Source organism: Pleurodeles waltl, chromosome 3_1 (genome assembly GCF_031143425.1).
Source record: "Pleurodeles waltl isolate 20211129_DDA chromosome 3_1, aPleWal1.hap1.20221129, whole genome shotgun sequence".
In the NCBI taxonomy this organism is placed as follows: domain Eukaryota; kingdom Metazoa; phylum Chordata; class Amphibia; order Caudata; family Salamandridae; genus Pleurodeles; species Pleurodeles waltl.
The window spans coordinates 272,672,956-272,684,783 of record NC_090440.1 but is presented as its reverse complement, the minus strand read 5'-3'; the positions used below and the strand labels follow the sequence as shown (position 1 = coordinate 272,684,783).

At 43.7% G+C, this 11,828-nt stretch overlaps 1 protein-coding gene across 1 annotated transcript; it reads left to right on the top strand.

Moving 5' to 3' along the window:
- Positions 1–7,758: 7,758 nt before the first annotated feature.
- On the top strand, positions 7,759–11,126 carry LOC138284021 (uncharacterized). Its single transcript, XM_069222366.1, has 2 exons — positions 7,759–8,905; positions 9,432–11,126. Exons 1-2 carry the CDS (start codon positions 7,971–7,973, stop codon positions 9,541–9,543), a joined length of 1,047 nt encoding a protein of 348 aa, XP_069078467.1. The 5' UTR covers positions 7,759–7,970; the 3' UTR covers positions 9,544–11,126.
- The last annotated feature ends 702 nt before the right edge of the window (positions 11,127–11,828 follow it).

Below are 11,828 nucleotides of genomic sequence, written 5' to 3'. Positions count from 1 at the left end.
ATGTCAAAAGGTGTTGCTGTGTGGTTCTGCACTGACCCCATCCTGCTCTGGAACTGACGTGGTGCTTTTGAGACTGTTCGCACCCCAAGACGTGGAACCCAAAGGCAAATTGATGGACCAGTGTGCAGATTCCAGGGACTTCGAATCCTATAAATGGGTAGAGTCCAATCACAGAACAGGAAGAATGTGAGGGTTGGTGAGGAATCTTCAGTCAGACTGAGTCTGCATCAGAAAGAGCTTTACTGAAGGTAAGTAACTTGTTCTTCTGATACTTATAGCAGCAGATTCCTCACCTTTTGAATATAAACAAAAGCAGTTCCTAATTGGAGATAAGCTGTGAATAGACTCATCCCAGAAAGTGCTGCAGGACTTGGCTGTCCAGGTAATAGTGCTTTGTGAACCTATGGAGGGATGCCCACGTAGCAGACTGGCATATATTTCTAGGACTTGTACTCTGCATGATTGCACAGTAGCAGTAGCTTTGGTCCTGGTACAATGAGCATGCAGTCTTTCCTAAGGCTGATTTTTAGCCATTGCATATAGAGCATTTTGCTAGCAGTAAACCAAGTAGCAGAAATGTTTTGGTAATTTTTCTCTTTTCAGGTGAGGGAATCAGACTCAATAAGAGATGTCGTATTGTAGGCTGCAGTGTCCAGCCTGTGGCTCTATTAAGAGCCTCCAGCACCTCCTGCCAGTAGGTTGTCAGGGACCGGCAGTGCCATACCACATGTAGGAAGTCCACGCAGGGCTCCCCCATTGGGGGCAGAAGTCGGATCCGGCGTTGTACATGTATTGGAGTATTTTGAGGGACCGGTATGTCTGATGTGCATAGTTGTACTTTATTAGTGCAGATATAGCTTTAGAGCCGAACGTCCTCACCCCCTCACGTCCTCGTTCCGATTCGCGGAATGCCCAAGGGTCAATAAATAGGAGACAGTATTAAATCTCAATTCCATGAGGTAATGTGCCCCGAGGCAAGACACCACCCAATACATTAAGAATACAATTAATTAGGGGCCCGCTCAATAAATTAGTCCTAGAAGCAGCGTAATACATTTAAAAGATTTTTTTATAAAAGTTCATAAGATGCAAAACTGAATCATTGCCATGAAGCCTCTCAGTAATTAGTGCAATACCGAGTAGTCCAAATTCAGAAATATTCCAAATGGACAGCAAAATCAATAGAGAAATGGATAGCATCCCTAGTAGAATCAGAAGGTTTTCTGGCTCACCCCCAAAATCATGGGTTTATAGAGGAATTTTTCTCGTAGAACAGAATAGGAAGTGCAGATTCGTCAATGTGGGAGAAAATGTATAATTTTATTAGCAAATCAGAACACAGTTTTATTAAATGTCATAGTGTCTTAGCACCTAGGCACTCTCCCGCTACTTGAATAACGATACTCCCCACTCTATGCTAATGTCATGTGCAGATCGCAGTACAAATTAGATATACGAACAACACCAAACTATTATGAATGGATAGGGTAAAGTGAGCTAACAAGGACCTTGACGTAAGATACAATTTTGTGACCAAGTCAGGGAGTTTGCTTCTAATATAACAAGAGCAACACCAATTGAAATAAACAAAAATGAAATGTGCAGGGGAAAGAAATCCATTTTAAAACAAGATAGCGACTGGGCCTCAATTGAGGCCTAGTTAGAAAGGGTTAACACAGCATTTCAAAAGCAAAGGCACAATATTAGTGTGATTATTATGCAAGTGAGAATGAAACTATATTCTGCATGTTGTTAATAATGCACAAAAATATAAAAGCACAAAAATATTTAAGTTTCTCACCGTAATTTGTGTATTGAGTGTTGCTAAATCATGTGATTATTTTGGGGGGGTATTCATTTTCATTGAAGAATAATTCTATAGTGACCCTCCGCAGGATCTAAATAATTAAACCTGTCAGCTTAAACCTCTTTGGTCACAACTGCACAAAAAAGAAAATAGCAATATAGACACCCCTGCACTCCTTGCAGGGAGAATATGCCTATTACAAAAGACACAACTAATTTGTATTGTAAAGACAGTCATAGACGTAAATCCCACAGTTTCCATCAGCAATACTTTACCTCAAGTACTTCTAGGGTTGCTACCTGGCTGGTTTTATACTGTTGTGACTGGTATTTAGGCCCATATTTATACTTTTTTAGCGCCGCATTTGCGTCATTTTTTGACGCAAAAATGGCACACACTTGCAAAATACAATTGTATTTTGTAAGTTTGTGCTGTTTTTGCGTCAAAAAGCGGAACAAATGCGGTGCTAAAAAAGTATAAATATAGGCCTTAATGTCCCTGTCTGTAAAAAAAACATTAGGACAAATCCCCTAAAGCTGTTTTTTCCCCTTTTCAGTACATATTTTGAACAGTAAATGTTAGAAGAAATCACTTTAAAATGTGTTCTGCTGCTGCCTTATTACCCCTGACTGATAAAGTAAACAAAGACTGAAAGGCTATGTTAACAAGCATTGGTAAAACCATTAGGTCTTGCATATGCAAGAGCTATTGGCTTTGCTAATATGTTTTAGCTATGTTGTACATCAGTGTGGCTGTTGTTCAGCATGGCGTAAAGTTAGTGGGGTAAAGGTAAGTGGAGTGTTGTTTAGTGGAGCACAGTGGAGTGTTATGGATGACATAGATTGGTGTAGAGTTTTGTAGAATAGAGTTAAGAGGCATGGAGTGTCATGCAGTGGCATGGAGGGAATAGAGTTTTGTAGAGTGGTAGGGTATAGAGTGGAATAGAGGTGAGTGGCTTAGTTTGGAGTAGAATGTCAGAGTGGAGTAGAGTGTTGTAGAGTGGAATGACAGAGAGTGCTGTGGAGTGGGGTAGAGCAGAGTGGAACGGGGTAGAGAGTGTTGCATAGAGTGGAGTAGAGTGTTGTACAGTAGAGTGGAGTAGCTTGTCATAGGGTGGAGTGGAGTGGTGTAGGCGAGTGGAATGGCTTATAGTGTAGAATAATGTTGTAGATTTGAGTGGCTTAGATTAGAGTGGAGTGGCAAAGAGTGGAGTGGAGTTGCGTTGAGTAGTGTCTCATAGAACAAAGTGGAGTAAATACTTTATTGTACATGGAGTGGCAAAGAGGGAGTTTTGTAAAGCACTGTATAGTTCAATTGTGTGGTAGAGTGGAGTAGAGAGTAGTAGAATGGAGTGGCATAGTGTTGAGTAGTTGTGTCATATAGTGAAGTAGAGCACCACAGAGTGGAGTATCATAGATTGTAGTGTCATAGAGTGGAGTAGCATGGCCTAGAATGAACTGGCATAAATTACAGTTGCACAGCATTGGTGTTGAGTAAAGCAGCGTAGAGTGTATTTGTGTAGAGTGCAGTGAAGTAGAGTTGAGTGCAGTGGTGAAGAGTAGAGTGTTGCAGAGAAGATTACAGTGGCATAGAATGCAGTGGGGTAGAGTAGATTATTTCAGATTAGAGTGAAGTGTTGTATACTGGAGTAGTGCAGGATAGAGTGCAGAGGTGTGGAGTGGAGTGTCATTGAGTAGAGTGATGTAGAGTGCAGTGGTGCCTGACAGACTGGAGTGGCGTGGAGTGATGCAGAGTTTAGTGCTGTATAGTGGCGTAGAGTTGAGTGGTGTAGAGTAGAGTGCAGTGATGTAGACTGCATTGACGTACAGTGGTGCAGAGAGCAATGGTGTAGAGCACACTGTTGCAGAGTAGAATATAATGACATAGAGCGCATTGGTGTAGAGTGGCATAGAGTGCAGTGGTGCAGAGTAGAGTGGCATTGAGTTTAGTGGCAGAGAGAGCAGTCTTGAAGAGTAGAGTTGCACAGAATAGAGTGGCGCAGAGTAGAATGGTGTAGAGAGCAGTGGCATAGATTACAGTGGTGCACATTCGAATAGAGTGGTGTAGAGTGCAGTGAGGTAGAGTGCTATGGTTTAGAGTGGAGTAGTGCATAGAGTGTTGTAGAGTAGAGCATTGTGGAGTGCAGTGGTGTAGAGTGCATTGGTTTTGAGTAAAGTGTTGACTGCTTTGGATTAGAGTGCAGTGGGGTAGAATGCAGTGGCATGGAGTATAGTGGTGCAGAGCAGACTACAGTGGCATAGAGTGGAGTGGTACAGAGTGGAGAAGAGTACAGTGTTATCAAGTGCAGTGGCACAGAGTAGATTGGTTCAGAGTGGAGTGATGCTAGGATAGAGTGGATTGGTGCAGGGTAGACTGCAGTGTGTTAGAAATGGGGTTTCTGGTTGGATAGAGTATGCACCTCAGCCAGGCAGAACCTACCCACTCTAGTCAGGGCAAGGGAGTTACACGTCCAAGATAACTCCTGCTCACCCCCTTGGTAGCTTGGCACGAGCAGTCAGGCCTATCCCAGAGGCAATGTGTAAAGCGTTTGCACAACAGACACAACACACGTGATGCAAAATGTACACCACAAAGTAAACACAACACTGAGCTATGTAAAAATAATCTGTATTGCACAAAACATAATTAGACCAACATTACATGTAAGTAATACCTTGCTACCTTAGCAGTTGTCAGATTGTTACACAAGTTACTAATACTCTGCAAGAATATGCAGTTGTCACATTAGAACACGTAAGTACTCAGGATTCTGCAACATAAGCAGTAGTCAGGAATTACAGTAAGAGTTATATGCACTTGTCATGAATATCCCCTAAATACTGATAGAAGGACCATTAGAGAGCATATTACAAATCACATAATATACATATCAGCTAGACATGCCCATAACAGGAACATTAGCATATATATGCAAGGTCATGAAAATACACTTCCCTAATGCCCGTAGCTGGTAAAACATGTAGGCCAAGAGAGTACCTATTACCTATTTCTGATGGAGAGGCACTCCCAGTGCCTAAAAGAGGAGCATAAGGGGCCTCCGGCGCTCCGGTGTGCAAAGCGGGGGCCACGCGGTGCTCCAGGGGGGAGAAGGGTGGCCAGTGCCCTCTCCTCGCAATAAACAGGCCCCTCAGGGGACCTGTGGTCTTTTTGGGGTCCCCTCTGGGCCTCCAATGGCCCTCTCCTAAGAGGGGGGGTCACCTAGAATGCCCAGGTTACGTTATGGGGGTGATAGCGCCCCGAAGGCAGAGGCCGGGGGAAAGGAACTCCCTTGCCGCTCCCCGTGCCCTGCGTCGGTGAGACAGCCGCCCGTGTCCTCGGGACGGCTGTCCAAGTGAAGGTACGGTGGAGCAGGGGCCTCCGATGAGGCTCTCCTCTTGCTCTGGGGAAGCGGCGGCTACCGCACGGTGCACAAGCCGCTCTCTCGGCTCCCACAACACATTAGGCTGAGCAGGCACCAAGGACGGTGCCTGCTAGTGCCCCGGGTGCGACTCTGCGAGTGTGCTTTGCCCCGGGGGCACGATAGGAGCGCGCTCGCTCCTTAACTCGAATCAGGGATGCCCCAGGGGTCCTGGGGAAGTGCAGTTTCGACGCAGTCTCCCGGGTCGTGGCGGTGAGTTTTCTCAGCACAGGAACACTTCCTAAAGCGCAGAGGCTCTGTGCTTCGGCCCCGGCCTCAGCGGTGATTTAAAACAGCAGGGAAGCTCTTCTCCAGTGTGGGGGCACTTACATAGGCCCGGGCTGCAGCGGTGATTTCGCATCAGCAGAGGAGCACTTGAAGAAAGCGCTAGGACACCCCACAAAAGCGCTTCTCGCAGCGCTTTTTAGTCCAATCAGCAGGGATGGTTGCAGGGGTCAGGGGCCACAGCACCCTGCCCCTGGGAACAGCAGGAAAACAAGGAAAAACACAGGGCTGGTGGACCCAGCTACAGGCCAGCACAAGGGGTGCAGTTGGTGGCAGTTCCTTCTAGTGACCAGGCAGGTCACAGGTCAGCACAGCAGCAGCAGTCCAAGGTGGCTTCCTGGTGAGTCCATTCATCAGCATTCTGTGTCCAGTTTCAGGTCCCAAGAGTGTTCAAATTGTGGGGAAATTCCCCTGTACTTATACTGGGTTTACAGTGTGTTTTACAATGGCAGGGAGAGGAGGTTCCAGCCAGTTACAGCTGGTTCTGGAAGTGCCCCCTCTCTCCTTTCAGCACATGCTCCAAACATCAGTGGGGGGGTTAACGACCCTATTGTGTGAGGCCAGGGCACAGTCTTTACAAATGCAGGTGTGCCCCACCTCTCCCTTCTCTCAGCCCTGGAAGGCTTTACAATATGTAGATGCACCTCTGTGACACCTCCACCCTCCCTGTGTCCAGGCTGTCTGAGAAGTATGCACAAAGCCCCAACTATCAGTCTGCCCAGACGTGGATTGGAGGCAAGCTGCAAAATACCAAAGTCAGAAGCACAGATAAATGCGCTCTTTCTAGAAGTGGCATTTCTGTGATAGTAATAAAAAATACACCTACACCAGTAAGCAGCATTTCTCACCACTATCACAACCATACCAAACATGCCTACTGTCCTGCCATTTGATAAAGTGTTGTTTTGACCAATGACTTTGTGTTTCACCACTGCGCATATTAGTTGCTCAATGTTCACCAGTAGCACATGGTATGTTTTGTTCAGTTTAGCCGTCTATGGGCTTTGACATTGCATTAGCCATTACATTCTGTATTCTGCCTATTGGCTTTGATATGCTGTATCCAGTCTAGCCGCCTATTGGCTTTGACATTGCATGCCTATTGACTTTGACATGATGTATTCAATTTAGCTGCCTATTGACTTTGACATGATATTCAGCTTAACTGCCTATTGGCTTTGACATGATATTAGACATTGCATTTTGTATTCAGCTCAGCTGCCTATTGGCTTTGACATGATATTATACATTGCATTTTATATTCAGCTCAGCTGCCTATGGGCTTTGACATGATATAAGACATTGCATTTTGTATTCAGCTTAGATGCCTATTGGCTTTGACATGACACTAGACATTGCATTTGATATTTAGGTTAGCTGCCTATTGCCTTTAACATGACATTGCATTTGATATTTAGGTTAGCTGCCCATTGCCTTTAACGTGGAGTTAGACATTGCAGTTGAGAATCTAAGCTGTATTTTTCCAAGCTGTGTTTTTGCACCAGAGAACCAAGATGTTTTGCTCTCACAGTAGACTAGACCTGATAAGAGAGAGTACATGGGCGTTGTTTCTCTTCCCTTGAGCTTGGGAACAGGAGTAGTCTTGGAGACCTGGCCAGTCTCCAAAAGGCTTGCTCAGTTTCCCAGGTCTGAGAGGAGGGGGCACACCTTTGTAACGAATGTAACAGGCTGCAGAGAGTCAGATTCGAATCTGCCGGACCTCGTGCTGGAGCTTGGCGCAGGCTGCCAGCAATCCCGTGTGGGTAGATGAATCTCTCTTTCTCGCGGCTGACAGGGGTCCTCAGCTTGCAGACCTTAGAAAGATGAAGCTGTGAATAGTTCCCACACGGTGAAGTATTTGTTTTGCTTTGCATTCAATATCTTATAAATATAACCTGCTGTGTATATTGCAAACTGATATATTTTGTTTGATTAACGCGGACTTGAAAGCTACTAACTCATTCATTCATAAACATTGTGGTTGGGGAAGAATAAAATAACAATAAAAGTCTTCTTTGACCTCAGAAGTGCATTTCTGTTGTGTTATGTTAGTGCTTAGAAACTAAATAAGAGGAAAGCACTACAATTGGTACCAGAAGTGGGGTCGGTCATTAAGAGGTGATTAAAGGGTTTGACGAGTTAGTAGATTTCTAAGTGCACACTTTAAAAGTGTAATTGTTTTTTTGTTGTTTGGAGAATTACAGAAATTGTTCTGTTTGGAGAATCACAGTAGCACGGCAGATCATGTCTGAGAATACATGTGTTGATGAACTGCCTGATGGTGCTAAGAAAAACTGTGAATTGTTTTCTGTTTGGGGAATTACAGAAAAAAATGCATGTGTAGCTAAAAGGCCTGATAATGTTTTGAGAAATAATTCCCGTTGTATATATGTAGAAAACGTGTGTTTTGGAAGTAATGATGACAGAAAGGTCTGGATACCTTTATCTGCTTACAGAGAAATGCAGGAGAAATGTAGGAAGTTGGAACATGAAAATAGGAATTTACGTGAGCAAATTAGCCAGGATACAATAATTCAAAATAATGCTGAAAGTTATAAAAATGAAGAATCTTTCTTGTCCCATTCCAGTAATGAGGGGGTTAAGACAGCTCCGAGCTGCACTGAGTTTCCGTGTGAGCCAGGGTTTTTGGCAGCCAAAATGCATTCCTTAACTGATAACAAGGAGGAGAGAGACCAGAATGTGATTTACGAGTTACCGTTGCAAAATGCACAAGTAAAAGGAAAGATTTTAGAGCAAGACACCCCGAGTTTCATTAGTTTGTTTGATTTTTGGAAAAAGAATAGCCCTCATTTGAGAGAAATCCTAACACTTTTGTACATGGTCACTGTGAAAAATAATATGCAGCTGCGCGCTTGTGATTTGGCAAATGAAATAATGCAGACTTTAGGTTTCTGCGCAGTGCAAGAAGGAAATACTTATGTACATGTAATTCAAGAACAAGGAAAGAAAATAGTGCCCCTAGCTAGAATCATACAATGGATCTGGTACTTGCAAGACAGGGCTAGAGTACCACAGATAAAAGAATTACCAATGAAGTTGTGTGCACCATTTGAATTCGTGTCCACTGAAGATAAAAAGCATGTTTGTTTTACTAATGATTCATTGACTGAAATGTTGCTTTCTGGCACAGTAGAAGGAACAGAGTTGTATAATGTGTGTCAGATTTTAAAGCAAGAGCTACGTGAGATGTGTCATTTTTACGCTGATTTTTGGTTCTTTGATAATGTTTTAGCCACATGGCTTGTACCTAACTGGTTCAATTACCTTGCAGATGTTAATGAGAAAAATTCAGAGAGAGAAGTGTACACCCAGAATTCTGCCTTAGTGGGGATGGCTAAGTGGGTGCCCCAGCTGAGAGAAAAAGCCACTTACAGGTGGGCAGAGATGAGAGAGATGCACATTCCCCTAGATTTGATAAAAACTGTGCAGCATGCACAAAAGCAATCTGTCATGCAAGCAGTCACAGAGCAGTTGGGGAGAGGAAAGTTGCCAGAACAGAAATGGCAAATTGATCAGGTTTTAGGGAGAGTGATTGCTGCAAATTACCAAGGAAAAATCGAAATTATGCTGATACCTAGAAAAGAATCTGATTTATTCATACAAATTGGAGACAGAATGGCCCAAATTGGCAAAAGTGCAGTGAATGGAGGTTTGGTAAAGAATGAGTCTGCCCCAGCCCTTCTGACAGTGCAAGAAAAGGGAAGCTGTGGCGCAGCAGATAAAAACCTCAGTGCTGATGTGTGGGCTGAAGCCCCAAGTGACCCTCCAGAACCTGCAGAAAATATAACAAAGGGCCCCAAAAACGTCCTGCTGATTATAAAACAGGGAAAGAAAGAGGAAGGGTGCAGTTTAAATGAAAAATGTTATTTGCAAGAAAAGTCATACTTGTTTCTTTTGCAGATCCTACCACGTTTCGCCACTGTCCCTGAGTGCGCTGTGTGGTCCCCCTTCCGGTGTGTGCGTGTGGGGTCGGGGAAGGGACCGAATCCCCAACCTGAACCTGGCTGAGTAAAGTGCCAGCACCATGGATCCATTTTGCGCAAACTGCGCCTTCAGTTCAAGTTCAACTTGTTTGCTGTGTTTTTTTTTTTTTTCCCCCTCTCGTATGGAACTCTGACTTTTGCTTACCTTCCAGAAAACCTTTCAGGTGGACCGTGCACCTTTACATGAGCAGAACTCATGCCACATCAAATTGCTAACACTGTTGAATTAGAGACTCATTCAGAAAAAAAAAAAAAAAAAAATTGCCCAGTCTTTTCTGTATAGATGTATCTGATGTGAAAGGTTATGAAATCAATGTGTTAATTCACTTCTATTGCTTTACAGGGATTGCTTTGATCATTGAAATTTGATTTGCTGATAATGTTTTTTTTGTGCTGATGTTCTTTGTTTTTGGTTTGACACAAGAGATATGTGAAACAAAAATTCATTGGTCAAAGGGCGGAATGTCCTGCCATTTGATAAAGTGTTGTTTTGACCAATGACTTTGTGTTTCACCACTGCGCATATTAGTTGCTCAATGTTCACCAGTAGCACATGGTATGTTTTGTTCAGTTTAGCCGTCTATGGGCTTTGACATTGCATTAGCCATTACATTCTGTATTCTGCCTATTGGCTTTGATATGCTGTATCCAGTCTAGCCGCCTATTGGCTTTGACATTGCATGCCTATTGACTTTGACATGATGTATTCAATTTAGCTGCCTATTGACTTTGACATGATATTCAGCTTAACTGCCTATTGGCTTTGACATGATATTAGACATTGCATTTTGTATTCAGCTCAGCTGCCTATTGGCTTTGACATGATATTATACATTGCATTTTATATTCAGCTCAGCTGCCTATGGGCTTTGACATGATATAAGACATTGCATTTTGTATTCAGCTTAGATGCCTATTGGCTTTGACATGACACTAGACATTGCATTTGATATTTAGGTTAGCTGCCTATTGCCTTTAACTTGACATTGCATTTGATATTTAGGTTAGCTGCCCATTGCCTTTAACGTGGAGTTAGACATTGCAGTTGAGAATCTAAGCTGTATTTTTCCAAGCTGTGTTTTTGCACCAGAGAACCAAGATGTTTTGCTCTCACAGTAGACTAGACCTGATAAGAGAGAGTACATGGGCGTTGTTTCTCTTCCCTTGAGCTTGGGAACAGGAGTAGTCTTGGAGACCTGGCCAGTCTCCAAAAGGCTTGCTCAGTTTCCCAGGTCTGAGAGGAGGGGGCACACCTTTGTAACGAATGTAACAGGCTGCAGAGAGTCAGATTCGAATCTGCCGGACCTCGTGCTGGAGCTTGGCGCAGGCTGCCAGCAATCCCGTGTGGGTAGATGAATCTCTCTTTCTCGCGGCTGACAGGGGTCCTCAGCTTGCAGACCTTAGAAAGATGAAGCTGTGAATAGTTCCCACACGGTGAAGTATTTGTTTTGCTTTGCATTCAATATCTTATAAATATAACCTGCTGTGTATATTGCAAACTGATATATTTTGTTTGATTAACGCGGACTTGAAAGCTACTAACTCATTCATTCATAAACATTGTGGTTGGGGAAGAATAAAATAACAATAAAAGTCTTCTTTGACCTCAGAAGTGCATTTCTGTTGTGTTATGTTAGTGCTTAGAAACTAAATAAGAGGAAAGCACTACACCTACGCTACCCCTCATAAATCAGACAATACCCCTTACACATAAGGCAGGGCATTTCCAATGCAATCCTATGAGGAGGCAGCACTGAAAGCAGTGAGACACCAAGTTAGGCTGTTTGTCACTACCAGGACAGGCCACGCAGCATGGCACATGTCCTTCCTTCTACATACATGGCACCCTGCCGAAAGGGCTAGCTAGGGCGTACCTTAGGGGTGACTTACATGTAGTAAAAGGGGAGTTCTGGGCCTGGCAAGTAAATTTAGATGCCTGGTCCCTGTGGCAGAAAACTGCACACACAGGCTCTGCGCTAGCAGGCCTTAGATAGGTTTGACAGGCTACTTCAGTGGGTGGCGCAAGCAGCTCTGCAGGCCCACTAGTAGCATTTAATTTACAGGCCCTGGGTATACCACTTTACAAGGGACTTATAGGTAAATTAAATATGCCAATTAGGTATAATCAAATCATACCAATTTTGTAAGGGAGAGCACATGCACTTTAGCACTGGTTAGCAGTGAAAAAGTGCTCAGAGTCAAAACGTCAGACAACAAAGGTCAGAAAAATAAGGAGGCAAAAAGCAAAAATTCTGGGGAATGACCCTGTAAAAGGGCCAAGTCCAACACAGTGGCATTGAGAAGTGGTCTAGAG

What these genes read in the sequence shown, in the direction of transcription:
- LOC138284021 (XM_069222366.1), top strand. Translation starts at nt 7,971, where the DNA reads ATGCAGGAGAAATGTAGGAAGTTGGAACATGAAAATAGGAATTTACGT. An exon ending in AGAGAAAAAGCCACTTACAG is followed by an intron (nt 8,906 to 9,431) that starts GTGGGCAGAGAT and finishes TTTCTTTTGCAG; the next exon opens with ATCCTACCACGTTTCGCCAC.